The sequence below is a fragment of the Acanthochromis polyacanthus genome, chromosome 19 (genome assembly GCF_021347895.1).
Source record: "Acanthochromis polyacanthus isolate Apoly-LR-REF ecotype Palm Island chromosome 19, KAUST_Apoly_ChrSc, whole genome shotgun sequence".
Taxonomy (NCBI): Eukaryota; Metazoa; Chordata; class Actinopteri; family Pomacentridae; genus Acanthochromis; species Acanthochromis polyacanthus.
The window spans coordinates 5,928,653-5,955,850 of NC_067131.1; the positions used below are offsets into that span (position 1 = coordinate 5,928,653).

Here is a 27,198-nt window from a genome sequence, read left to right on the forward strand (position 1 = left end):
CCGTTTTATGTTGGATTATGTGTTTGATTAGTTGTCACCTCAGTCTAGTTGCCAGGCAACAAGCGGACACGACAGGAAGTTACACAGCAGCACATCACCCCCGTGTAAAAAAACAAGAAATATACCTGCCATAATGAGCCAGTTAATGAGCCTAAATGATGCAGTTGGCAGTAGATAAAAAGACTGACAACACTCACATATATGTGCAGTACATGTGAATCCACCAGGTTAGCTTAGGTTAGCTTAGCATAAAGACTGGTCCTACACTGTCCAAAGTTAACATAATATTCCATCCAGCATGTCTACAGCTCTAGTTAATGCATACAAAAACTGAAATAAGGTTCAGCGGCCCGAATACGGGCCGCTTTGAGATGTGCTAAAGTATTTTCCTTAATTGACCGACGCTGCAAACTTGATGATAGAAACATTATACATATAGATGGAAAGCTTAGATTCTCATGAATCCGCCGGTATAAACCACTTTCAGATGTGATTACCACAGCGGGTAATATAAACACATTTGTCTGACAAACAACGAATATCCATCCATCCGTTCTCTATACACGGCTTCAACGTACACAGCGCGACTCACATTTGCGGGTTCATTATTACACACAGATGAAAATATTCCACAAAAAATGGTCATAATCCAACCTTGGACATCCAGATGAAATAAGCCAGTAAAATATTTTGTCCAAAACATGTCCTGAAGTCGGCATATAATCCACGAATAGGTCGTTTTCGAGGAAATGCACCTCGGGATGCGCGTCCAATATTCCCTGTATTTCTCGTCATATTTTTATTTACAAATAAAATATTAGCGATTTTTTGTCCTGAAAATGGCTGGAATTGACTGTACCTTATAGGGCTACAAATGACAGTTTGCCATTTGGGGGGATTACATGTAGGACTGGTTCCTAGCTCAAGCTGGACACTCCAGGAGGTGGTTAGCTTAGCTTAGCATAAGGATTTGAGATGAGTAGTATAGCCCTTAACAGCACCATTAAAGCTCACTAATGTAAACCTTTTATGTGATTTGTTTATGCTGTATTAGTAACCCAATAGCCTGAGACCAGTCATATGTTACTTGACACTTTAATTTATATACTTATTTTGCTTATTTCTATATATATTTCTTGTGTGTTCTTATTCTTTATTCGCATTATTCTTAATTTGATGATAGTTCTCACCTCCCTGTGTGCAAAACCATCGCCCTCATCATTTTACAGGGATACAATTGCTCCATTCGGGGTTTAGCACCTCCAAGATGAGTGTGATTGGCTTTAACAAATATAAACATGTCAGGGTGAATGGTAATGAGGTGCAGTCAGACCATTCTCCAGCTCTGTGGAGAATGGTCTGACTGTACTACAGCACAAAGTGAAGCAGGCTAGCTGTTTCACTGTTTCCACTGTTCATGCTAAGCTAAGCTAACCATCTCATAGTGCTAGATCATCTTACCAACATTATTAGCATTGATATTCTCATCTGACTGTCCACCAGAGAGAACATAACCATATTTTTCCAGCTGTAAACGCCTTCACGTTTCTGACTGCGTCTCCCACAGCGTATCATATTTTCCACAGCGCTTTGTCCGAGTTAAATCTAACAAGGAGCTAAGGGCCAGAAACGAGGGACAGCACTCGTACATTCTGTCTGTGTGAGAGGGGAGGAAGAGCGAACAATGAGAATCTTTGTGAGACAAGAAGAAGAGGCTGTTTGCAGGCCTCCCAGCCCGCTGAATCACTCACATACGATGTTAGGCAAAGTAAAACACACGGCGCACTGTTCCTGCAGCGGGGACTCGCTGTTAGACATGTCACACCTCCAAATGTATTCTTGTGGGCCATTATTTATGATCCCAGTGTTCAGTAATGAGCTTGTACATCACGGACACATGCTGCTTCTAGAGGCTTTAAAATGAAACGATCCACGATGAGAAGTAATTAGTTGTAAGTGCTGTAATTAACGTGTCTGAGTACAATCTGCAATTAGTAATTCTGCCTTCACTTGAGTGGATATTGCGTCATTTTTTAGAGTTGAATTGATGCGAAATCAGCTAGAACTGTCTGGGTAAATGTATCAGGAAAACAGTAGTTGTGGGTAGTTTTTCTAGTTTTCAGTTTTGCTAAGTTTCAGTTAGTTTTCAGAGTGGGTGTGTTCTTTTCAGTTTAGTTTTGTCTCACTAGCGTGGGTTTAATTTAAATACTGGGGAGGACGAATTAAACCAGAGGTCTTTGAACATCAAACACTCCATTTCCTGCATTCTGGTGAATATTCAGTCACCAAATTTTCTTTCAATTTATAGCAGAAATGTACTTATTTTTAGGAAGAAAAATTTTGAAAAATGGTAAGATTTTGGCAGCCAAAGCACGGAAAGAAACACCGAAAAATAGTGGAAAAATATTTATTTCAGAAAAATGCAATAGTTTTCCATAGTTAATTTTCTTACATTATTTTTTAACCAGATTTTGTACATTTTTGTGTCGGAAAATGTTTCTGAAATTATGATAGATAATGCATAAAATTATTTTTATGTCCAAAATAATTTAAATTGTATGGTTATTCACATGTTTTTAGTGTATTTTTTAATAGGCATGTAAAGTCACAATCGCTTTTTTGAAACACTATTAATTTTTTAAGCATTTTAAGTTGAAAAAAATACTATTTATATATTGTATGCTGATTTGAATGTGTGAATAACTTCACATTAAATGCCTTAAAATGATTTGTTTTAGTCATGACCACACCTCTGTATCTCCACGGAGCTGCAGAAATGAGCCCCATCTGGAATTTTAATGACAAACATCATGAATCATCAGGGGAGCTTCATGGATAAATAATTTATATTACATCATTTTGTTTGTGGCTTCTAAGAATTTCTTTATTTCTGAGAAATCAATTTTTTTCGAGTTCCTGCGCCTCTGTTTCCCAATAAAATATGTCAGCTGGCCAGCTGGCTGCAGAACCTCAAGTTTGGAAACCTGATAAAAATGTTTTTTCACTGTTCAGTGCAATATTTGGAATCTAAATGATTAGAAGAGTCTTGGAGGATTCTTAAAATGCAATCAGCAGGACTGTGAGTGGTTTTAATCAGATGTCTGGGATGTTCAAACGCTGCCACTTGATTATCTATTAGAGAAGCTGATGGTTATCTCTGCAATGTACAAAAAAAGTAACACGAGAGGCAGAAACGTCTAATTTGAGAGTGAATTCAGCGCCCTGTCTCCCACAGAGGCCTCTCCACAGCGGCTTGGTTTGCTGTCATGACCAGCTGACTCCACCTGGTCGTTTGACAACAAAAAGCTCCTTCGTTCGTGTTCGTTTGTGCACCAAATTCAGCGACTTCTTCAAACATTTTTCCTTTTCTTTTTTTTTTCTTTTATTTTATTCACATACAGTATCTTCAATTCTGGACATTCAAGAATATCAAAAGGAAATGCCGAAAGAGTTCCCTCACTAACCCAAAGAGCACACAGAAATGCATTGGGACATACAGTACGTGTACCTCTGTTAAAAATCTGCCAGCATATATTAGATATGCAAACATTATAGACTACAAAGCACAGCAGGGCAACACATACTCTATAACATGTGCATAACGTAACATATGAACACAGGGCCGAGCTATTTACAGTTGAACAGAAAATGTAGTTCTTCTTTTAACCATTTAATTTCATCGTTTTCTCTTTTTTCTTTCTGTATACATATTAACATATTATTCTTTAGCGGGGGGAAGAGCTGGATCGATTCTCCAACATCCGTGGAATCACACACGCCACACGAGCCGTCATTTGAAAGCACTCTACGCTCTACTTCACCATAAATAAAACAAATTACAAAAATATACCTCACTTCAAACAGAGCCATAGCAGGAAAAGCGCTTACAGCCATCGTGGAATGATTTTAAAAAGGAAAATAAAATAAAACAACACATGGAGGATAGAGATGGAGGAGGTCGGTTTCCAGGAGGGCGAGTGAAGAGACTTCAAGAACAAGTTGGAATTCTTGGTGAAAGGACAGCAGTTTTATTGGGATCATCTGAGGCTGTGATTGGTTGAGGAGGGTGAGGGAGACGTGGGTGGACGGTGGGGTCTATTTCCTGGCATGGGTTCCTTTTTGAAGGCAAGCGCCCCTCCTCTGGTGCGGAGGCCGACGCAGAAAGACGTGCTGAGATTAGTAAACGTCAGCGGTGACGGGAATGCAGGGGGTTAAAAGGTCCGAGTCCACGTCGGATTAGTAGTGTGTGTACATTCACAGGTACATCCCATCGTACTAAGGCTCAGGAGGCTGCGATGTGTGTCAGTGTATGTGTGTTTGCTGCTGCTCCTCCTGAGGACTGGAACACTAAGAAGCGAAGCTATTTTTTCTTGGAGTTCACGCTCTTGCAGACCCAATTCATGCCCTCCTGAAGTGGAAGAGAGAGAAAAAGCAGCACGGTGAGAAGAAGAGGAGAATAAAGGCACAGAAAAGCTAGGGGTCGACAGATTATCAGGCCCGATGTGCTGGAATTCTCCAATTATTGACTGGTATTTTAATTTAAGTAAAATAAATGCACTACTTTGGCTCTGATGTCTCTCTGTCTGTAGTCTGTATGTGGTCTCAAGCAACATCCCTCCTACAGCTCGATTTGATCGGCCCTTACATGTCACAAGCATCAGCTGATCAACAATGAAAGCTTCTGTTTACAGGCAGCTCTGGTGAATTAGCATCCACAAGCATGCCCAGTTCCCCTGTTAGACTGAAAATGCCGACATAATTCAGTTACGTTGCTGCTGAGGTGCTAAGTTAAGGCTATCACTCTTGAATTTCACTCGGGATTAATAAAGTATCTATCTATCTATCCACTCATCTATCACGTCTTAGTAAAGTGAGATTAACTTAAACAATCTGTTCTAACTGACGGACACACATCTGTAGCAGAGACACAGTCTGCAAAAACTGAGCAAAAAGCAAAGCCACCACCACACATCAGGACACTGGCTACGGCTATGCTAACAGCTAGCATCAAAGTAAGGAGGCAGCTACAGACAACCCTGAAACAGTATCTTGAAAACAATCACAGATAATGCTTTAAAATATGGGCCTTACTGGGCAGTTAAACAGTGAAAGATTAACAAAAAAAAGACAAGCTGTTATTGATCTCAATATATCGATGTCACAGTAAACAGAGGAGAGCGTCTTAACATCATCACTCCTGTTCCTATTGTACATGTTCAGTGATACTAATCCTTATTAATGAAGATCACATGCTGTTAACGTTCAACATTTAATGTATACTAGTTCCGAATATCGATTATTGGGCTTTCCAGATCGGCTATAATCGATATCGGTCCTGAAAATAACCTGCATCATTTGATCCCTAATGCAAACAGCAAAGGAGAAGCTCGTGTCCTCACCTGGATCCCTTCACCAGTGAGCGCGGAGCAGGACTGGATCTGCCACATTCGGTCCCGGATGGTGTGAAGATTGAGGCCCTCTGCGATCTCGGAGGCCGGAGCAGCCGTCAGCAGGTCCTGTTTGTTCGCAAAGATCAGCACCGGGACGCCGCTCAGCTTCTCTTCATCCAGCAGCTCAGCCAGCTCCTGATCAAACACAACACAAAAAAATGATGTGACTGAAACAGAAGAGGCTCTAATGTTTCCTATTAATTAGATGAAAACCCGACTCTTGTTAGACTTGACTAGGCTTCAGTAGAGCTGCAACTATTAATCGATTAGCTATCAACTATTAAATTATTTACCAAGTATTTTGATATTCGATTATTCCGTCTAAATGGTCTAATTCCAACCTTTAACATTTGATTATTTTCTGGTTTCTTTCTTTCTCTGTGACAGTAAACTAAATGTCTTTGGGTTTTGGATAAAACTGGACTTTTGACAGCATCATTTGGGGCTTTGGGAAACAGTGATGGACATTTTCAACCATTTTTCACAATCTAGAGCCCGAACACTAATCAGTTAGTCGAGAAAATAATCTATTGTTCTGGTTCAGACCTAAACTACAGACCAGAATCAATCAAATGTCCGATTTTGTCCTGCTGAAATCACTGGACCATAAAAAACACCAAGACAGGCATGGCCACAAATCTTGAATTTAATTAACAATTTAATTATTCAATTAACAGTTGTCTGCTTTAAAAAAACAATTACCATTAACACATATTTTAAAGGAAAATATTCAAATGTCATTCACTTAATTTAATGCTTAGCGATCACAGAGGGGAAAGACTTGCATTCGGCTTTTAATTTGCTAATGAAGATTTGAGATTGGATTCAGAGTAATTACTAGATTGTCAGAAAACTAATGAGAAATCAGCCAGTTGTCTTTTTTAAATGAAAATAACTAAACTTTATTTTCCAGCCTTATAAATGCAACAAATTTGTTGTCTTTCTGGTCCTCTGTGACAATAAACTGAATGTACTAGAGTTTTAAACTGCAGGATAGACAAAAATAAGTTATTTGACAATTTATTGACCAAAAGATGAATGAATAAATGTTGTACATACTTGACCCGTTTCCTCAAACCTCTTTCTGTCAGCGCTGTCAATGACATAGATCTGAAAGAAAATCACAGGTTTTCTTGTTAGCATGTGTGATGGATGCAACAGCAACTTCAACATCAAAACTGCAGGCTAAAGTCTGAATAAAAACAATGTTTTTTTAATGCGTTAAGGCAGGGGTGTCAAACATGCAGCTCTGTGTGTGCCAGAGGGTCCAATCCAGCCCGCGGGACGACTTTGTAAAGTGCAAAAACTACAGAGAAAACATTAACTTTAGATTGTAAATTTGCAAAACTATAAATTTAAAGATCCTGAAAAGTTGTTTTGATCACAAAGTAAAATACTAGACTGCTCATTGTTTGTTACGTCTCATTTTTGTAATATTTTGTCTTCTTTTTGTTGTTTTTTGTCCTTTTTAAAGTAAAATATTATTACACTCAGTTCCAGATACCTGTGACTAAATGTTGTGTTCCTTTGTAGACACTCTGTGATCTGGAAGTTGTAATGTGGAAATGCTAAACTGAGGGTGAATATTGCCGAAATTGAATTTGTTTTTCGTAAGAAATTTCAGGTTGTTCATAATATTTTGTAAAAAACTGTGAACTTTTTGCACTAAAACAAAGGAAACATTTGGAGTTGTGGTTATTAATAGGTTATTATGCTGTGATTTTACTGGTCCGGGCCAATGGAGATCAAACTGGGCTGAATGTGGAACCTGAACTAAAATGAGTTTGACACCTTTGTGTTTGGGGCGGATGTGTCACTCATCAAAACGGCTCAACATTTTCAAATTTCAAAATGAAGCAGTGCACTGAGCAAATTGCAAAGGATATAGGTATTTTGTCTGACCTAGTTTAAACTGTCTCGTCAGTGGTTTTACAAACTCATGCCGTCCTCCTCGTGTGACTGTCACGCTTTTCATTGTATCTTGTGTGGTAATGTGCCATCACGTTTCAAATCTATTGTACACAACGTCTTTAACATGTTTAAAGCCCTTGTCCTGTATGAAGAATACGGTAGAACAGGGTGTTTTGGAGAATCCGGGTGACATGAAGTGCTCTTATTACTTTGGCATACATCAAAAACCTCCAGGATCAACCTACCACACGGAAAAGTCAAGTTTTCGCAATGATTTGGATCATGCAGTAAGGAAGCCCCGCTACTTTTTTATTTATTGGATCATCCATTTTAAATTACGTGTGCCTCTCTGCATGAATGTTCCACCAGATCAGTTCTCTCAGTCACTATTTAGAGGAAACACTGAAGCCACATCCTTTGCTCAGCTTCACCCAAGATGATTGTGACTGGTTTAAAGAAATACAAACAAACCAGAATGCTTTTTTTCACTGATGATGAAGTACAAGACAAGAAAAATCCCAATTAGACATTATCTCTGAATACGAACCAGCACATCAGTGTTTTCAAAGTAGTTTCTCCAGTACGGCCTGATCTTCCTCTGGCCTCCGATGTCCCAAACGTTCAGTTTAAATCCCTGAGACTGGACGCTCTTGATGTTGAATCCCTGGAGGAAGCACAAACATCAAGGTTAGACAGCTGAAGCAAATTCCTGCTCCAGAGAATAAATATAGCTGTTTAAAAGAAATGTTACTCAACAGGTGGTGTGTGTGTGAGTGTTTCCCTCTGACCTGTGTGGGGGTGATGTGGCTGATGTCCTCAGATGCGAGCTGTTTTAACAGGGTGGTTTTCCCTCCGTTGTCCAGACCCAGCAGCAGTATCCTCACCTCCTGGTCCGGTGTGCTCTTTAGCTTACGCAGGATGGACAGCAATCCCTGCAAAAATCAGTGAACACATCTAAAGTGATGTTACTGAGCCGGGGGGACAGGGGGAGCACTGCTGCAGCTAACCACCATCGCAGAAACACATCTCCTGCCTCCATACACCGGGGCTCCTCACCAACAGGCCGTGTGAGTGCCTTCCCAGTCCCCCACTGTGGATTTTGAATGATGCCCAAGCTCTGTGCTAACGGTACCGACACATGAGAATAACAACAGGCCCTGTGAGTAGCTGGTAGCATAACTTTATCTGGTTTTCTTGAACCTTTAAAGCTAACTGTTTACATGCAGGCGATGTTAACGACAAATAGAGGCTAAACCTAGCTAACGTGCTAAGCTAATCTCCCCTGATAACTGAACGAAGCAACAAGGCAGTTTTCTGTCGCTGTGTGTTTTGCGTCAAGTTGCGGACAACAGGATTTAATAAACTGGATGTAAATACATGTGGGAGCTAATGTGTGTGAGTATTTCGCATGTGAAGGTTGATATTTGGAGTTAAAGGCTAATTATGAAGATAAATTAAGCTCACCATCTTGTTGCCTTCTGTCCTGGAGACGCCGCCGAGGGTTACTAAGGGGGGTGACGTCAGACGCACAGTTACGTTCATAACTCGGGCTCATGCTGCGTTCAGGTAAAACACAGTAGAATGGGAAAAAGTCCAGATATGCTCTGATAAATATAGGTTTTGAGGTTTGAGGTTTTGTGTGAAATGGGACTTTATGATTGAACTTTTTTCTCTCACCAACAAACACATCTTTCTCATGGACTATTAAAGGGTCATTCATCCAAATTAACCTTGAAATTAATATGATTATAGCTCTGTAATCACAATAAATAATACTAATTTCAGCACAGAGTTTGCACTTACTGTGATATTAATGTGGAGTACATGGAAAGAAACTAAAATGGATTTACATTGCTCACCGTACAACATTTTTATTAATTTTATTCCGCAGTAACTTGAAAATGGTGCAATTATCTGATTAATATCTGAAGACTGTGCGTCTTATTCCAAGGTGTTTATCCTTTCTGCTTCCCTTGTAGTCAGACCAGATAAAAAGCCAAAAATATATAGAATTTTTTGGTGTGTTAGACTCTTTGGTGAGGAAATAGTGTCAAATTTCTTTAACATAATATCTGTGTTAGTGCTGTTACTGGATTTTATGTCGGTAACACTTTAAGGCTGCATCTAATATTTATTTTAATTATTACATTACTTGTTTGGTCTATGAAATACCAGAAAATGGTGTAAAATGTCTATCACTCAGTTTATTGTCATTAAAGAGAAAGGAATCATAAAATTTTCACACTTTAGAAGCTGGAATTGGAGAATTTTGACTTCCTTTTGTTTGTTTTATTTACTCAAATCATTTAATCAATTATATTAAAAAAGTTGAGTATTGAATTAAGTCTGTTGAATTACTTTTTAAGTGTTGTAGTTCATGATTACGATTTAAACGGTTGGCCCTGAATGCAGCACCGACCTCAACTATGGAGGAAGAGTTAAGTTAGCAACCTGCTAAATGTTGAATATGTAGGTCTAAAACACCTCTACGTGTAATTTTGTGGAGTCTTTGCCCTGAGGTGTTACAACAAGTTACTGTACATTAACTAGCTGGTTTAATTTAACCAGGAGGCTGGAAACAACCCATCATTTCGTGAAAAAGAATAATTAGCCGGCTAGTTAGCATAACTGTCATAAAGCTCAGTAGCTGTGAAGTGTAGCATTAGCCGCGCGTGTTTTTAGCATCTTTAACATCCGTATTGTGAATTTTAGTGTTGGTAAGGATCGGTAGCGTGTGTCACGGTCGGTTTTGTCCGGTTTTCTGCTCGGTACCGAAGGCTGTGATCGGTTTACGGTCGGGATCTGCCCCAGACTGTGATTGGAGGACGGGGTGCCACGTGCGCATTTCTGTACTACCAGCAGTGGAGCACATTTGGTTGTTTGGTTTTTACCTGACAGGTCAATCTGAGAGCAAACCGGAGGATCTAAAGGTGAGTTTCCGCTTTCTGTCGCTTCACACTGCAGCCTGTCTATCGCTGCTTTTCAGATTTCTCCTGGCTTCATTGTATTTTTTAGCTGCTTTCAGAAGTCAGCTGGTAAGTGCAGCATGGAGTTACATCATTCTGAGCTCCCCACAGACTGTATGGAGCTCCCACTGACATGTTTCAACTCCTTCACGGATCTTTGCTCGGGAGACTTTAGATACAACTCCGATCCAGAGTCGTATTTGTGTGTTTCGAAACCGCATGTGTGTAATTAAATCTCGTGCGAACAGAAGTGTTCAGACTCATGTGAGAACTTATCCAGATGCTGGAGCTGCTCTGGCCTGTAGATCCAGTTTGTCAAGAGTCAGTTTAACCCAGAAAAAGCTTCAACCACCCAGTAGAAGAAAGTACATAAACTATATGTACTTGGTCTTGAGCATTTCAACGGGCTGCAAAAACTGACATTGCAATGTCTTGTTTATCTGCAACATGCATTTACTGCAATATGAAAAAGTACATGTATGAACTTGATTGTCTCTATTTGGAAAAGATCCTTAATTCTGCTATGATTGGGATAATTTTGCATCCGGAAAAATGCTTTAAAAGATGAAAAATAGTGTTTTTGGTTTTCGATGGCATTTACATCTGACTTTTGCACTTGAAAAGATATAAAGGCTCCATATGGTGACTGTTTTCAGCAAATTAATTAACCCTGTAAAACCTAAATATAGAATGATGATGAAATGAGCAAAAATAATCTATACTTTTATATAGATATAAATAATAAAAACTAATAATAAAAAATGAAAAAAATATATATATAATCTGTAAAACCCAAATGTAGAAATAATATATGTATATAATTACAAAAATTAAAAAAAACATCTGTAAATATTTATGAAATTTGTAAAACCCAAATCTAAAAAATGCAAAAAATAATATAGATTTATTCTGATATAAATAATCAAAACTAATAATTTAAAATAATAATATTTAACAATGTATTTTTGCAACAGTGGGTTTTACAGCGTTAAAGTCACTGCAGTCTATCTGCCAGGTTTTCAGCTCAAACTACAAAATTAGTGGTTGATTTCCCCTTGACTGTATAAACCCTGATTTAACCCTTAGATGTACGAGTAATTGGACCTTACACGCTTCCATAAGTGGATCAAAAATGATTTGTATAAGAATCAAGGTGTTTTTATGTCATTTTTGGTTAAGAATAATAATTAGTATTATGTTTTTGTCCACAAAAGAATGATTTCATGTTTGAAATATGTTTATTTTTCACTTTATGGTGGATTTTGAACATTTTGACCATTGAAAAAGAAGAATTTTACACAGAACAGCAATAGAAGAATGTCAGCATCCATTCTGTTGATGTTTTTCCACTCTTTTCCTCCACATCTGTGCACCGCTACACCTCTTGCATGATATTATCAGTGATAAAAAGCTCTGGGTAGTAAAACAAATATCACACTTTCTTTAAAAGTATAAAAGGGAACTTAAAAATTTAAATGGAACAATATCAAAGACATATTTTTTGAGGAATAGCTGGGAAATGAAATGCTAAAAACTTTTCATTACAAAGCTGTTGCCAGAAAACGACCTCTTTGATGCATCTAAGGGTTAATTCTGTTCAAAGCAGGTTGTTTTGACCTGAAAACCAGTGAATGAGTTTAGTGTTACAAAACCGCTGTGTCAAATTCTTACTCGCTGGTCAAGCTGGGAATGCTAACTAGTTGTGCAGAAGTAAATATTTTTATATCTTAATAGCTTTTATGTGACAAATCCAAGTTTATATCGACCACAAAACAGGATAAAAGAGGATTTTCACCATGTGGGGCTTCTAATAGGTCAAGCAAATTAATCTTGTTGCTTCAAGTAAAGGCAACGATTACAAGCTACTGTCCGCAGATTACCTAATTCTGGTTAATATCTTCCTTTGTAAATCTGAAATACTTCCTCACAGCTGATGTTTTGCATTTAATTTTGCAAGCACATCTTCTATTTTCAGCATTTTCCTCCCATTCCGTGTTCATTTTGCTGCTCACATGTGGAGTCTGCTTGTCAACAAACTTTGTGTGTTGTGATTAAAAATACAAACAAACCTCTGTTTGTCCAAGAACCCTTAAATGAGACTAAATTATGTCCTGCCAGACAGACTGCTCTTGTGCTTGAGCCATAAAAAAGGAGAACTGTGTGAGTTTTCTTCTACTGTCGAGCAGTACTTCACCTCGCTCTTCCAGTGAGGTTGTCGATGCTGAAATGATAAATTGTGCAGCTTTAGTTACTTTGGAAAATAAAGCTTTTTGCAAGGAAAAACCATGCAGTGCTTCTAAATTATGATGCTTTGTATTCGGGGTATATTTTGTTGTCGTTTTTGTTTTTTAAGGCTGATAAATTGTTATCGAAGAGACTGATGACAGATATTTGGAAATGTTTCATGCGTTTGTGGTAAAAGTGAAAAATCTTGGCGTCAAAATTTATAATAACACAAATTCCAACGCAGAAATGACACAATAAGTCCATAAATTGATCTGCTGACTGAATCTGATTAGAAATTAAGTCATTTTTCTTACATCAGAAGACTTCTGAAGTGTCAGTATTTGCCAAAATTCTCTTGATTTATTTTAGTTTTTGTAATTTTATTTTTATTTTGGTTTGTTCTGTCACTCACTGTGAAGATAATCAGTAGTTACATTCTTAAGCAAAATAGCTAAAAATTAGCTTCCCCTCAGCCAATACCTGTGAAATACTCCTTGTAAATGATTACTTTGGTGGTACTATTATACTCTGTAACAGTGTATCAGTCATTGGGACGTGTCTCTGTTTTAGTAATGCAGTATTTCTACAGTGTGCTATTAGTACTTGTAGTTCTAATTTGTGTACACTGTGCTGTTTCACTTAGCCCGCTTTTCCCGCCCTGAAACTCATTATTATTCACATCATGATCCGTTAATCTCATTAATTTATCGATCAATAATCAATTGTTCGCTCAGTAACCGCAGCTGGATTAATTGGGCCCCTTTTTTACAGACGGCAGTTTCATTATTTCCCCTGATTGGAGCTGAAATTATTTATTGATTGGTTTAAATGAAATGGAATTCTAACTGATAATTGATTAATGATTTATTGATAATACAAGTGCTAGTTTTATATTTTTGATTTTGCAGATATTCACATTTAAGAAAATGGAACAAGAGAATCATCAGAAAAAAACAATTAAACCATCCAAATTAGTTTATTTTTAGGTCCTTTGTTGATCATTTTGGTTCTGCCTTCCTGATTCCTGCATCTGTTCACTAAAAATGAAGTTACAGAACCACAAAACATCTGCAGATTATCAAATATATGAATGAAACTAATAGAGATTTGTTCATTTAGCTCTAGTTTTCTTGATTCATATTACTCTAATGCTGAAAGAACAACATTTTTGTCGCTTTTATTGAACCATAAATAACAAACCCATTCTGGTTTTAGCATTTCAAACGTGCATTTCGGATTTTGCGGTCATCATAAACTGTTTGAGTTCTGAAGCTGCGATCTTCCAGTCTAATCGATCAGAAGATATTCAGCCTTATTGGGAAATTAGTTGTGTAGTTGCAGCCCTGCTTTGCTCTTCAGCTGCAGTTATTGATGCAGTTCTGTCCCTTTTGCATTTGTTTTCTGATGTATGTCCACGTTGACTCTTGGCTCATGTTCCGTGTTCCCCACCAGGTTCTGCAGGCCTTTAACCTACTTTCTAAACAAACAGCTTCAGAAACAATCCAGTTCCAGCCACACTGAGCTTCAGACAACGCTGACATGCTCCTCTCTCTGTGGCCTTCAGTTACATTTCACCTTTAGCTTCGCCTAAAACCAACAGTAATACTTAGTAATGTAATAACAAAGCTGTACGGTGGGACGTTGGAGCTGCAGTCAGCAGCTTTGGGCTCCTCTGGTTGGTTAAAACGGATCAAAGTGCTGCAGCTGCAGAAACCCGAAATGACCGCCGGTGGAACCATTTACCAGGAGGTGGTCAATGATTTCTAGTGGAAGTTTGGGCCTTGAGAGTTTTCAGGGAGGAGCGAGAGTTTGTGTTTGTTCAGGGATGTGTTTGGTTTAAACCCGAGAGCACATGTTGGAAAGCAGGAGTTTCCAGCAGTCTGGGTGGTGAAGTTCAGAGCTGCAACTCTTTGTGGTAGCAGGTGTTTGGAGAGGCGGTATCTCAGCAGGGTTCGGACGAATCGTTCCCACCACAGAAGAGTTAGTGTGTTTACCAACGTTCGATGCCAACGTGGTGTTTTTTCCTTATGGCCGTTTGGTGCAAAGAAATGGACTGAAGTTGTGTACATTTGCACATTAAGAGAAACCACAAAGAACCACAGCAGCTTTAAAAACAGTGAAATTATGGATGCTAACCAGAAACTAAAGTACAACTTGAGCTTTTATACTTTATTATATTGCTCCTTTTAGTCCATTACATTTATTTGTCTGCTTTAGTTATTATTTTTCAGATGAAGTTTTACCAGTTTATGAAAAATGACAAAGATTTAACCGCTGTTCCACAATTTTAACATGCTGCTAACATATTAATGCATCAGTGACAAGAATGCAGTACTCCTTCAGGACTGCTCATTCCCCCATATGGCATTGTCAGAAATGCAGCATTATTTGTTTATTAGTTCTCGATGATCAGAAATCACGGCACTATAGATCTGCATTTTGCCGCTAATACTTGTGTGCTTTTTCGTGCAGAACGTTTTCTTGTTTTAGCGTGGTTTTGAATTCCTGTATTGGTACATCTGTTCAAATAGAGCAGCTGAATACGTCTTCCAACACTGCAGACGACATTTTGGTACAAACATATGTTTTAATAATCAGTTAATCTACAGGTAACGTTTTCAGTTCAGTCAGAAAGCGTCTAATATACTCATCACAACTTCCTGAAACCCAAAGAAAAGTTTATTAGAAACATTTCTGGTGTTGTTGAGGCAAATGTTTGCAATTGAGATGTGAAACAGGAAACCCATCGTGATCAAAATAGATTCAGTTTCTTAGAACTGCAGCTCTACACACACTAGCAGCCTTTGTCTGTGGTAGTTTGAGGTCAGAAGTGAAGCCGTCTGTCCTCTGTGACCCACTGAGCTACAATCTGTTAATGTTACATCAGCTCAAACCACAACAGGAGACAACCTCTGATTCCTTTACTAACTATTAACCAGATTTATGTTCAGTGCATCCTGACAGTCTCCTGTATTTATCTGTTTATTATTTCCCAAAGCAGCTTACATTATTCTCCACTCTCCTCCTGCAGTCTGAGCGACCAGACGCCTTTTTAATGCGTCACGCTGAACCCGATTTAAAAGAACCGCCATGGCTTTGAGTTCGTTCGACATCGACGCTCCACGATGGGATCAGTCGACGTTTATGGGCCGACTGAAGCACTTCTTCAACATCACCGACTGTCGAACGGCGGTGCTTCCCGACTCCCGCCTGGATGAAGCCAAAGCTTTAGTAGAAAGCTGCAGGTGAGAAAAGACAGCGGATGTGAGCTGAAGGTGAACACCAGCTGGAACTGTCTTTGTTTGAGAAAATGTACAAATTAGAGCGGGAAAACACCCTGAATTTCAATTTTATATTCATTTATCATGCTTTTGCTCTATTTTTGCACATATTTCGTATCTTAACTTTGTCATATATTTACAACAGATTGTATTAAAGACACCCAAGAATTGAAATTTGTGTTAAAAAATGGTGAAAGCTATATTTAAGATTTTAGTTTGGCTACTTTGGTTTATTATTTCAACTATAGCTATTCTTAAAGAAATGCAGCAGTCACAGAGTAGCCTGTCTGTTTACATTACAGCCGAACAAACTCATATTGTTTTATTACAAATAAATGTAACTGAACTGTTTTTTTTAATGTAGGAGAGCAGCAGGAGCATGTTTGATTTGCATTTGTACATCTGGACGCCAAGCATTTTTTGCACATTTTTCTTCACTGTGGGTTCATTTTTCATTAAAATAAAAAAGTTCTGCACCTCTGTGGAAACAGCAAAAACAAGACTACAAGACCAGAGAATGCAGAAATGTCTTCTGTGCAGTATGACGCAGTTATAATGCCATAAATGATAAAAAAAGAAACAAAAAAGATGAATTTACCAAAGTAGAAAAGTCCCAGATTCTCTATGTACTTTTTCCAGGTGCCCACAGATGTTACTAATACTTGGAAACAGTGTTGACTCTGATATGAGTATTTTACTGCTGACAGTTTTCATTTGTTTCCACTCTTTTCTTCTCTCTTTGGGTAAACACGTCCTGCAGTTCAGCTGAAAAGTCCCTGAAGTTCTGACAGTTGGTCAAAGCTGAGTCACTAAATGGCTTCACAGCTGCACCGAGAAGTTTAGAATTTTTTTTTGTTTATTACTGAATCTGGCTTTTTTTTTTTTTTTTTTTTTTGCAATTTTTAAAATGACACCATTAGAGTAAGGTGATTTTGAGGAGCTAGCGTGGTTTAACAGTCAGATTTGGATCATTTTGCTGAAGAATTTTAAGTCACAGGTGGTTAGTTGGAGGACCATCCTGTCTATTCTTATTGTTTTTTGCCATTTCCGGTTCTGATTTGTGGTGATATTTTGGCCATTTTAGGTGTTCAGACGGTTTGAACAGTTCTGATATTACACTCAACAAAAATATAAAAGCAACACTTTTGTTTTTGCTCCCATTTTTTATGAGATGAACTCAAAGATGTAAAACTTTTTCCACATACACAATATCACCATTTCTCTCAAATATTGTTCACAAATTTGTCTAAATCTGTGATAGTGAGCACTTCTCCTTTGCTGAGATAATCCATCCCACCTCACAGGTGTTCCACATCAAGATGCTGATTAGACACCATGATTAGTGCACAGGTGTGCCTTAGACTGCCCACAATAAAAGGCCACTCTGAAAGGTGCAGTTTTATCATACAGCATAATGCCACAGATGTTACAAGATTTGGCATGCTGACAGCAGGAATGTCAACCAGAGCTGTTTCTGGTGTATTGAATGTCCGTTTCTCTACCATAAGCTGTCTCCAAAGGCGTTTCAGAGAATTTGGCAGTACATCCAACCAGCCTCATAACTGCAGACCACGTGTAACCACAGCAGCCCAGGACCTCCACATCCAGCATGTTCACCTCCAAGATCGTCTGTGACCAGCCACTCGGACAGCTGCTGAAACAATCGGTTCCACTCGGACAGCTGCTGAAACAATCGGTTTGCATAACCAAAGAATTTCTTCACAAACTGTCAGACCCCCCCCATAAAACAAAACTGCACCTTTCAGAGTGTCCTTTTATTGTGGGCAGTCTAAGGCACACCTGTGCACTAATCATGGTGTCTAATCAGCATCTTGATATGGAACACCTGTGAGGTGGGATGGATTGTCTCAGCAAAGAAGAAGTGCTCACTGTCACAGATTTAGACAGATTTATGAACAATATTTGAGAGAAATGGTGATATTGTGTATGTGGAAAAAGTTTTACATCTTTGAGTTCATCTCATAAAAAATGGGAGCAAAAACAAAAGTGTTGCTTTTATATTTTTGTTGAGTTTATGTGAAGACGTGACCTGATATCAGTTAACTAATATTAAAGACATGATGCAGGAATGATGGACACTACTATCAGTGGAAAATCAGATATAAATAACTAGAATGTGAATGCATTCTGTGGCTGCTGCTGAAGAAATTCTGACCATAAATGACATTAAAATATAGATTTCATTTCATTAAAAAGGATCAAAACCTGAGAAACACAGAAATGTCGCACAGTTCTGCACTAAACCAGACACTCAGGTGCTGCGAAATCACGTCGCTGTTACAGTTTTAACAGTGAAACGATGAAAATGTGACACGAATCTAGAAAATATATATTTATGATTCTAACATCTCAGAGTTCTATAAATGACTGCTAAAATTTAAGAAATGACAAAAAGACATCCGTGTACGAACCTCTGAAAAGGCAACAAGCAATGTGATGTCAATATATGAGTTCATCTGCCTTCTTTAAATGCAAAAACTAAACTAAAAGCTGCATTGTTTTGTTTAAATAGTCAAAAGAAAGAAACTACACGATGCCCACATGAGCAGAACATGAACAGCCTCATATACGTCTTCATCTGTAAAAGTTTTGCCACAGAAAAAAGTGCAGTTCTTCACTAAACATGACATTTAGGTGCTGCTGCATCATGTTTTAACAGTTTTAAAGAGTGCAGCTACAGTATTTAATGCTTTAATCTTATCAGACAAAGGAACTGAATGATTCCTGTCTGTGTTTTAGGGAGGAATTCTCGTTTAACGTTTTGCCTTGTAGACATGATGTCGTCAAGTTTCAACTTGAAAACTATCTAAAAGCCGCAAAAGCAGGCTTTGTAGGAATGTTTCTGCAGGTGGTTGATGGTATGAAAGTGCCTATCGCCGTCTTGTGTTACTGATTGTGTTCACTTTTTGTTTGTATTTTGTTTTTTTGGCGCTGTGCAGGGCCGGATCCGTCCCTCCTGGTACCACAGAGGAGCAACTCCACTACGCTAAGAAGCTCTACGACTCGGCCTTCCATCCGGACACCGGAGACCGAATGAACATCATCGGCCGAATGTCGTTCCAGGTGCCTGGAGGCATGGCCATCACCGGCTGCATGCTGCAGTTCTACAGGTAGGGAGAACAGGACCAGCTGCATTTTACCACGTTATTACTGAGGAGGCTTTAAAGGTTTCACACGTGTCTGACTGTAGGACGGTTCCTGCTGTGGTGTTCTGGCAGTGGGTCAATCAGTCCTTCAACGCTCTGGTCAACTACACCAACCGCAACGCTGCTTCTCCAATCACTCCCAAGTAAGATCTAATAAGAGTCTGTTTACATTTAAAATCCAGATTAAAATCAAGGTTCTACATGCGTCTCTGTTAATTACAAATCTGATTGTATTTGTTTTTGTTTTCCCTGTGCTGCGTTTAAATCAGGGCCGACCCTCCTGCAGTCCAGAGGGCGACAGTGAAGCTAAACAAGCGTTTTATCTCTTTCTCTGACAAACACCACGTTATACCACTACAGAAGCTTGTTGTTGTGTTCCAGCCAGAATGATAGCGAGCTCCAGTGTGACTACAGCGACATTATCACCGAGGACAGACCTTCACAACCTGCATCAGTCACCACTAAATGCAGTTTCACCTCCACAACATCTGGCCTGAAAGTGTCTGAAACCTCCTCCCAAGATGGTTTAACCCTCGTGTCGTGCTGCGGGTCAAATCAAGCCGTTTGAAAGTTTGAAAATGTGGAGAAAAAAATATATATTTTCACAGTGAAACTTCTCGTGTCCACATTTTCAACATTTTTTGGAAATTTTTGAACATTTTTTGGTGGAAAAAAAATGTTTAAGAATATCCATTAAAGAAATCGACCAAAATCCAGTGAATTTTGGTCGATTTTTTTTTTTTTTAACATTTCTTCTTTTTTTTTTTTTTTGCACCAAAAAATTCTCAAAAATGTGGAAGTTTTCACTGTGAAATTTTTTTTCTCCACATTTTCAAACTTTAAAATGGGTCAGGAGGGTTAAATGTGAATGAAAATGCTTCTGAATTTAGCTGGAAATATGACCAGGCAACCGCTGATGGTGCTACTGACTGTTTAATTATGACCTTTGGTGTTTAGATGTGCTATTATGGACGTTTGAAATAAACCGTAATGTTCTGTTTGTTGTCTCTCAGGCAGATTGGAGTCGCCTACATAACGGCAACGAGCACAGCTTTAGCAACGGCGGTCGGACTCAACCTCTACACAAAGGTACAAACACACACCGGAACACATCTAGATAAATTCAAACAGCCACTTTAGTGTGTTTCTTCTCTCATGTTTGCAGCTAGAGTAGCTCTCTTTAAAAACTTGGCACCAAAACCAGATGGAGTGAACGTGGCAGTTTGTCTAACTTCTTCTTCTGCTGCCTCTTCTTCACTGATTGAGTCTGCAGGTTTTACAATGGTGCTTTATGATGATTCGTCTCCATTTTCCTCCTGCAGAAAGCTCCTCCTCTCGTGGCTCGCTGGGTTCCCTTTGCAGCCGTGGCATCAGCTAACTGTGTTAACATTCCCATGATGAGGCAGCAGTGAGTTTCCCCCCCTCTGTGTTACTCTCTTTAAAATCCCCAGAACACGTGAACTGTGCAGATTATTTTCCTGGAATCGCAGCCACTTCCTCAGAGCAGACATCCTGACACACGCTCACATTTCCTGCGATAATTAAGTTTTTCGTGCTCCTGAAATAAGCGGTGTTTTCTGATAAGTAAATGGTTTTTTTTTAGCGGTGTGGTCAGCGGATGGTCATGTGGGTTAGTTAGCTCAAACTGAAATGTCTCAACAACTATTGGATTAATGTGAAACCTTCAGACATTCATTGTTTTAGTTGGTGACTCGTAATGATTTAGATTCATCACATGACTTTTCCTCGTCCACCAACATTTAGACAGATGTTCGTTACCCCCAAAAAATAATTTGAGACTTTCATATTTCATTTAGAATTTGACTTTGTACACTAATTAGTTTTACGATCACCTTCCTGCAAAACCACGTCTTTACTAAGGGCTCGACCGGAATATCCCGAATATCCGAATATTCGTTCGCTACAGCGATATCCGGATATTAATTTTGGTATCCGAATATTCTTCAGTTTAACTGAAGACAAAACGAAGGCAAAATTTGGACCCGGGAGACCAGATGAACGGATCCAAATATTCGGGCCCCCTCCGCCACAAGCCCCGCCCTCCTGTCGGACGTTACGGGGCGGAACGAATATTCGGATATTCGTCTTTAATAGTGCGCGAATATTCCGAGACCAGAAACCACTATACGGGCCGGCCCAGGTCTTTACTGCTAATTATCAACGATTAGCATGCTAACACTCTAAACAAATTGCACTACAATTATTCACTGATTCATCCAGAAGATCACAAAGGAATCAGAATGACTACCTGTTATTAAATTAGTGTATCGTAGCTGTAGCTAACGATAATAGCCTTAAAATCCTAATGATTTTAGTTGATCAGCTGACTTTTCCTCTCAAACCTCCATGATGTGAATATTAATTATACAAAAAAGTGAGTTTAAGACGTTCATGTTTCCCTCAGGATGAATTCTAAGAACTTTGGGGATTTCCCACTAATTTGTTTTCTGGTCACATTCCTGGGAAACCACATGTGTTTACTGCTAATTATCAAATGCTAGCATTCTAACACTCTAACCTAAACGCACTACTTTCTGTTAATCTGACAAACCTGTTTCTTAATATGACCGCATTCATGCTCCTCTCATGTGACTGTTTTCCAGAAGAAGACAGGGACATCAACCTTGACTTCCAGTGGTTATTTTAGCACGTTGTAGGTCATGAATTAGGTGTTGCTGACCTTGTTGTCAAAGCTAGCAGCTGTTGTAGAGTTAAGAAGATCTCTGACTTATTTTTCTCCATCGCTGTTCCTACTCCATCATGTTTTCTACAACTAAACTCAATGTTTCCGCTCAAAAACAGCAGAGCCAGTGTATATGAATGATGTGAGTTTACAGGTGTGCTAGTATGCACAGAGATTATTTCTGAAATAAAATCATTTTACTTTTTAAATGTAATTTTAAAACGGAAACGTATCAGTGTGGATGTGAGAAAGAGCTCCTCCGTCTTTTTTTTACCAAAGCCTGTGGTGCTCCAGATCTTTTGTTTGATGGTAAAAGCAGCTATTCTTCAAATATAATATGAGAAGGGTCGGATATAATGTTACCTGATAACACTTTTATTATGTGCAGCTTGAATAATTGAGCTACTTAGATAAGTTTGAGGTGTTCACTTCATTCGTTCCAGATGCTCTGTGACACAGTTTGCAGTCTTTAAAGCTTTTAGTCGTCTATCATTTGCCTCCAGTCATTAGATTAAAATGCTAAATGTCTCCATGCATGACTCTAAGTGTGTTCTATTTGCGCTTGGAGGTTTTTTTTTATTTTTTGAGAAAAAGCACCGTCGTATTTTCAGAATTTTGGCATCAAATTGTTCAAAATTGAAGTTACAAAATGCTCCATACAGCAAGAAGTCTAGCTTTAACCTGTTGTCTTTGTTTATGGGCACCAAAAAATATTGTTTCCTTGTCTGAAAAAAATGCAAAAATTCTGCAAAAATAAATTCCCCAAATTTCTGAAAATTTTGCAAAACCTTCAGGAAGAAAATTCCAATAATTCCTTAAAAGTTTCCCTTAAAAGTTTTATTTAAAAAAAAAATCTCCCAAATTTGGCAAGAAAATTCTTGTAAATATTTTCCAAAATGAGTAAAAATCTTCCAAAAATAGTAAAAATATCTAAAATGATTACATATATATCAGTAAAACTTATAAAAACGAATTTTGCTGGATTTTGGTGGATTTTTTTGTGGATTTTCTTAAGAAATATTTTTTTTAGTATTTCTTTTTTCCACAAAAAATGTTCAAAAATTTCCTAAAAATGTTCAAAATGTGGACATCAGAAGTTTCACAGTGATTTTTTTTTTCGCCCACATTTTTGAACTTTAAAATGAGTCAATTTGACCCGTAGGACGCCACGAACGTTAAAACCGATTACTAAAGTTCACCTTGACTTACAGTGAAGTCAAAACATTCACTAAGGGACGTGTTGTTGCAGAAAATAGGTGATAAAAAACCACAGCATTTCACATTCAGTTTACTTTTATTTTCTGTGTTTTTTTAGGGAAATTCTGAATGGCATCGCCGTCACAGATGAAAATGGCAACAAACTGGGTCACTCTCAGGTCGGAACTCTACAAACACATTTAAATTTTTCCCTTTTATTGCTCATAAATTGCCTTTTAATTTCCGTTTATCTCCTGTGCAGAAAGCGGCGGTAAAAGGCATCACTCAGGTGGTCATTTCTCGGATCACCATGGCGGCGCCAGGAATGAGTACGCACAGAAGTTTCATCTCATAAATAACAGATAAAGTTCCTCCAGTTATCTCCTCATAAACGTTCCTCTCTCCTTCCCCTCCCAGTCATCCTCCCCATCATCATGCAGCGGCTGGAAAAATACAAGTTCATGCAGGTCAGAGCTCCGTCCTGATTTCCTGCTGCAGTCGCACAAACGCGTTCATCAGCGCTCACAAGTCTTTTTCTGTCTTTGTGTTGGCAGAGGATCACGTTCCTCCACGGACCAATTCAAGTGATGATGGTGGGAGCGTTGTAAGTACAGAGGGTCAGAGGGTCACGGGAACTTTTAACGTCCTCCAGAGTGTTTCATCACCAACTTTTGTTCTTTTTCTTTTCAAAGTTTGATCTTCATGGTGCCGGCCGCTTGCTCACTGTTTCCTCAGAGATGGTAAAGAATCAGTTTGTTTGCTTTTACACATTATTAACCTAACATTTAAACCACACCGGCTTTAATCAGACTGGTTGCTTTGTCACATAGCAGGAGTTCAAATCAAGCTAACGAGGTAGAAATGAGAAAATAAAAGGCCTTGATTTAAATCTGCAGTCTGGAGCTTTTGTCTCCCTCTTCCGGCAGTGAGAGGAACTGCACTGAAACTGATTCATGACTGCAGACTTTAATCCTTCCTCTGAACACTGAGCTTCCTCTTTTGCTTCCTTCTTCAACGCTAACAAACCAGTCATGGCTGGTTGTTGTAAAATACATCTCTACTAGTGCAAAACTGCAGGAATTTTACCACAGAAATGAGATTTAAACCTGCAGTCCTCTGAGAATCACTTCATCAGCGCAGTGTGAACTTTAAGAATAAAACAGACGTTAATTTATACGTACAAGTCTGCTGTCCAACTTTAAATATCATAAAGCAGGCCCATGTCATCTCAGACCTTTGTCACGTTCTTGTTAAAGTAGTTAAACAATCAATTAACAAAGTAGAATGTTTTGAATTATTGCCACTACAGTATCTTGCACACTTAAAGTTAAGTATTTCTATAAAACCGTAAAATACAAAGCTTTTGACTACAACATAAATTGGTATTTAAGAATGGTTTTAAAGGTATGGAATTAGATTTTTTGTCATATTACGGCCATAAAATGTCCAAAATCCGTTAATTTGAATGTGTTAAATGCATTTTTTTATTTACAGATGAAGCCATCGACTGATTTTAACCTTGAATCAGCTGTTTTTTGGTCTCATCCAAGTCAATTTTTACACCCATTTCTAGCTGTTTTTCTGCTTTTTTCACTTGTATTTTATCAAAAAATCTCTTTAAAAGAGAGACGCAGTTAGCACAGCAGCTGTGCTAACTCACAACATAATTAAAAGCAACATTATTAAACATTTTATGCAGCTGGACAGAAACAGGAGTCCTGTTATCCTCAGTAGAGCTGCTCAGGTTTTAGGACATGTGAAGGGTTTTAGGTTTATGTAACGTCTTTATTGCATTGATCTTTGCTACTTCAGTAGAAGATAAGATAAGGTAAAACGTAATTAATGTGTCATAATGCAGTGTCTAGTAGGAAAACAATAAGATAGAAAATAATATAAGCAAAAATAATAAGTACTGCTGCTAATGATACTGAGGTAGTAAAGTTACGTCGTACATGACAATGAAATACTGCAAATAAGATTAAAATGTTACACAGGAAGCTGGAATACGGCACTAAAATAAAATGTTTCGTATCCAGTATTGGTTAGTTTATTACCAGCTTTAATTTGTTCACTCTGGAAAAGAAATTTGAATATTAAGATCTGAGAAATGTCGTTTTTTATTTTAAAAGCTGATATTTTGGCAAATTCCAGAAACAGCTGCAATAATTTGACTTTCAAATCTACAACAGCATGTAATAATAATTTACTTTTCTCATTACAGCAGTAGATTTTGTTTGGCTAAGTCGTGTTTTCTCTGGTTCATGTTCTGGTTAGAGATGATTACAGCTTTTTATTCAGTACGAATCCAGCATGTGTGTGTTCATTCTAACTACCTCTGACATGTTTCCCTTCTTGTTTTCCTGCAGCTCCATGTCTGTATCCAAGCTGGAACCGGAGCTCAGAGACTCCATCGTGTCTCGGTATGGAAACAGCGTACAACAAGTTTACTTCAACAAAGGCCTCTGAGGCCTGATTAGCGTTTTCTGTTCGACACACCAGACTGAATGCGTACGTGTTTGTGTAGCGTGTCCTCGTTTTCTAATTATTAGTCATCATCAAATGCTCGTTTCTTTTTAGCTTCATCTTCAAATCGTTGCTTCTCTTTGGGAGCTGGCTTCTGATCAGTCCCTTTTTTATCTGAATCATGACAGACTCTCTGTTCTCCTGTTGAGAAACCAAATGATCTCATCTCAGGAACATCGCGTTACTTCTCCAGATTAAATCTGCCAGTCCGTCTTTAATCTAGTGACTCGTCTGTAGTTGTTTTCTGTTTGTTTCTGTCTTACAAAATGCGCCTTTGGTTCCACCGAGCCTCTTTACAGTTTGTGCCTTTTTACAAAGTGGCAGGAGTTTCGACTTTGTTTCGTTGTTTTTTGTCTTTTCTTTTCTCTGATACTGGCCTGACTGTGAAACCTAAAGACGCCTCTATGCATGAGTCTGAGACGGTGCAGTGGAAGCTACTGCCCTCTTCTGCCAGACTGGAGGTAGATGTGCGATTTATGTGACAGGTTTTCCAATTGGATCTTTACACTGTGTAAACTCTGACCTCAGTAGAAGCTGGAATAAAACCACATGAATATTTGAAACAAGGTGGTGTTTCTTTACGGTGTGTTTGTGATCGAATGGGGCAACATTTATGCGTCATGTGGATGACAAGGTTGAAGGTTTTGGTTATTTCAATTAAACTAATGAACTTTATTGAGAATAATTTTCACAATTTCAGCCAGATAAAGTAAGAAAAATGTGTTTTAGTGGCAGATTCTTGTGTAAGTCTCAGAAGAATTAAAGCTGCAACTGTAAATGGTACAGTTTCAGTTATTATATATATAACTATATTAAAAACTATGTTCCTTTAATATTGTTGACTCTTTTAGGATTTTTAAGCAAGCAAACCCCACATATGAAGCATAAAATAGGATGTTGTCCAGTCCTTATCATTAGTTAACCCTCGTGTCGTCCTATGGGTCAAAATTGACCCGTTTTAAAGTTTTAAAATGTGGAAAAAAAAAAATATTTTCACAGTGAAACTTCTGATGTCCACATTTTCAACATTTTTGGGAAATTTTCGAACATTTTTTGGTAGGAAATCCAGCGAAATTCACTGAATTTTGGTTGAGTTTTTGTGAATGTTCTTATAGAAAATATGAGAAATTTTACTGATATATATGTAATCACTTTTTTAAAATAGAACTTGTAGATTTATTAAAGTGTATTTGGGGTCATTGTTGTGTTTAAAAGTCAAACTGTGTCTGAGAACCAACTTTCTGGCTGATAGTTTTAAGTTTTCTAGAAGAATGTGGAGGTAATCCTCCTCCTTCATTATTCCATTTACTTTGTCTAAAGCTCCAGTTCCATGATACCGCCACCTCCATGCTTGAAGGTAGGTTTGGTGCTCCTGGGGTTAAAGACCTCACATTCTCTCCTCCAAGCATATTTTTTGGTCACTGTGGCGAAATAGTTCATTTTTTTGATCATCTGACCTCATAACTTTCCTCCAGAAGGTGTTTTTATGTTCATTTTGAGGTTTTGGCTGTTTTTAACCAAACAAACATTGCGTGTCGCTTTGAGCTCTCTCGTTAAATGCGAGGACATTCCAGGCACGATGTGAGGCTGGATCGGGACAAATGGATTTCCTGTGTGTGTCAAGTAAATGGGAAAATGAATTATTAAGCTCCAGGATCAGCATGAAGACTAAATGCCTGGATTCCTTCTACTAACTGACCAGTCCCTGCAAGTTACGAGACTTACCAGGCTTCAGCAAACATCTCCAATATATTTTGGACAGCTACAGACAAT

The 27,198-nt window shown here is 38.4% G+C and overlaps 3 protein-coding genes across 4 annotated transcripts in view; 1 reads left to right on the forward strand and 2 right to left on the reverse strand.

The window, feature by feature from the left end:
* eef2k (eukaryotic elongation factor 2 kinase) overlaps nucleotides 1-27,198 on the reverse strand; it is a 235,678-nt gene that overhangs the window by 44,368 nt on the left and 164,112 nt on the right. The gene's annotated exons all lie outside the window — the stretch shown is intronic.
* On the reverse strand, nucleotides 3,356-8,927 carry arl3b (ADP ribosylation factor like GTPase 3b). The gene is made up of 6 exons (XM_022189906.2): nucleotides 8,826-8,927; nucleotides 8,150-8,293; nucleotides 7,909-8,025; nucleotides 6,510-6,560; nucleotides 5,400-5,585; nucleotides 3,356-4,408 (listed from the first exon to the last, which is right to left on the reverse strand). The coding sequence occupies exons 1-6, from the start codon at nucleotides 8,901-8,903 to the stop codon at nucleotides 4,361-4,363; spliced, it is 624 nt and encodes a 207-aa protein (XP_022045598.1). The 5' UTR covers nucleotides 8,904-8,927; the 3' UTR covers nucleotides 3,356-4,360.
* On the forward strand, nucleotides 8,379-25,992 carry sfxn2 (sideroflexin 2). Of its 2 annotated transcripts, none has more exons than XM_051939421.1 (12): nucleotides 8,379-8,520; nucleotides 15,585-15,798; nucleotides 18,795-18,965; nucleotides 19,046-19,144; nucleotides 20,015-20,090; nucleotides 20,324-20,409; nucleotides 23,021-23,081; nucleotides 23,165-23,231; nucleotides 23,320-23,369; nucleotides 23,457-23,506; nucleotides 23,595-23,642; nucleotides 25,269-25,992. In XM_051939421.1, exons 2-12 carry the CDS (start codon nucleotides 15,644-15,646, stop codon nucleotides 25,366-25,368), a joined length of 963 nt encoding a protein of 320 aa, XP_051795381.1. In that variant the 5' UTR covers nucleotides 8,379-8,520; nucleotides 15,585-15,643; the 3' UTR covers nucleotides 25,369-25,992. The 2 variants fall into 2 exon arrangements, with proteins under 2 accessions (XP_051795381.1, XP_022045595.1); XM_022189903.2 differs by lacking the exon at nucleotides 8,379-8,520 and adding an exon at nucleotides 9,751-10,291.

Excerpts from the sequence above, each read along its gene's own strand:
- sfxn2 (XM_051939421.1), top strand. The coding sequence starts at position 15,644 with ATGGCTTTGAGTTCGTTCGACATCGACGCTCCACGATGGGATCAGTCG. Across the intron at positions 20,091-20,323 it reads GACTCAACCTCTACACAAAG|AAAGCTCCTCCTCTCGTGGC; the intron begins GTACAAACACAC and ends TTCCTCCTGCAG. Across the intron at positions 23,507-23,594 it reads GTGATGATGGTGGGAGCGTT|TTTGATCTTCATGGTGCCGG; the intron begins GTAAGTACAGAG and ends TTCTTTTCAAAG.
- arl3b (XM_022189906.2), bottom strand. The coding sequence starts at position 8,903 with ATGAACGTAACTGTGCGTCTGACGTCACCCCCCTTAGTAACCCTCGGC. Across the intron at positions 8,026-8,149 it reads GCCACATCACCCCCACACAG|GGATTCAACATCAAGAGCGT; the intron begins GTCAGAGGGAAA and ends TGCTTCCTCCAG. Across the intron at positions 6,561-7,908 it reads TTGAAAACACTGATGTGCTG|ATCTATGTCATTGACAGCGC; the intron begins GTTCGTATTCAG and ends ATTTTCTTTCAG.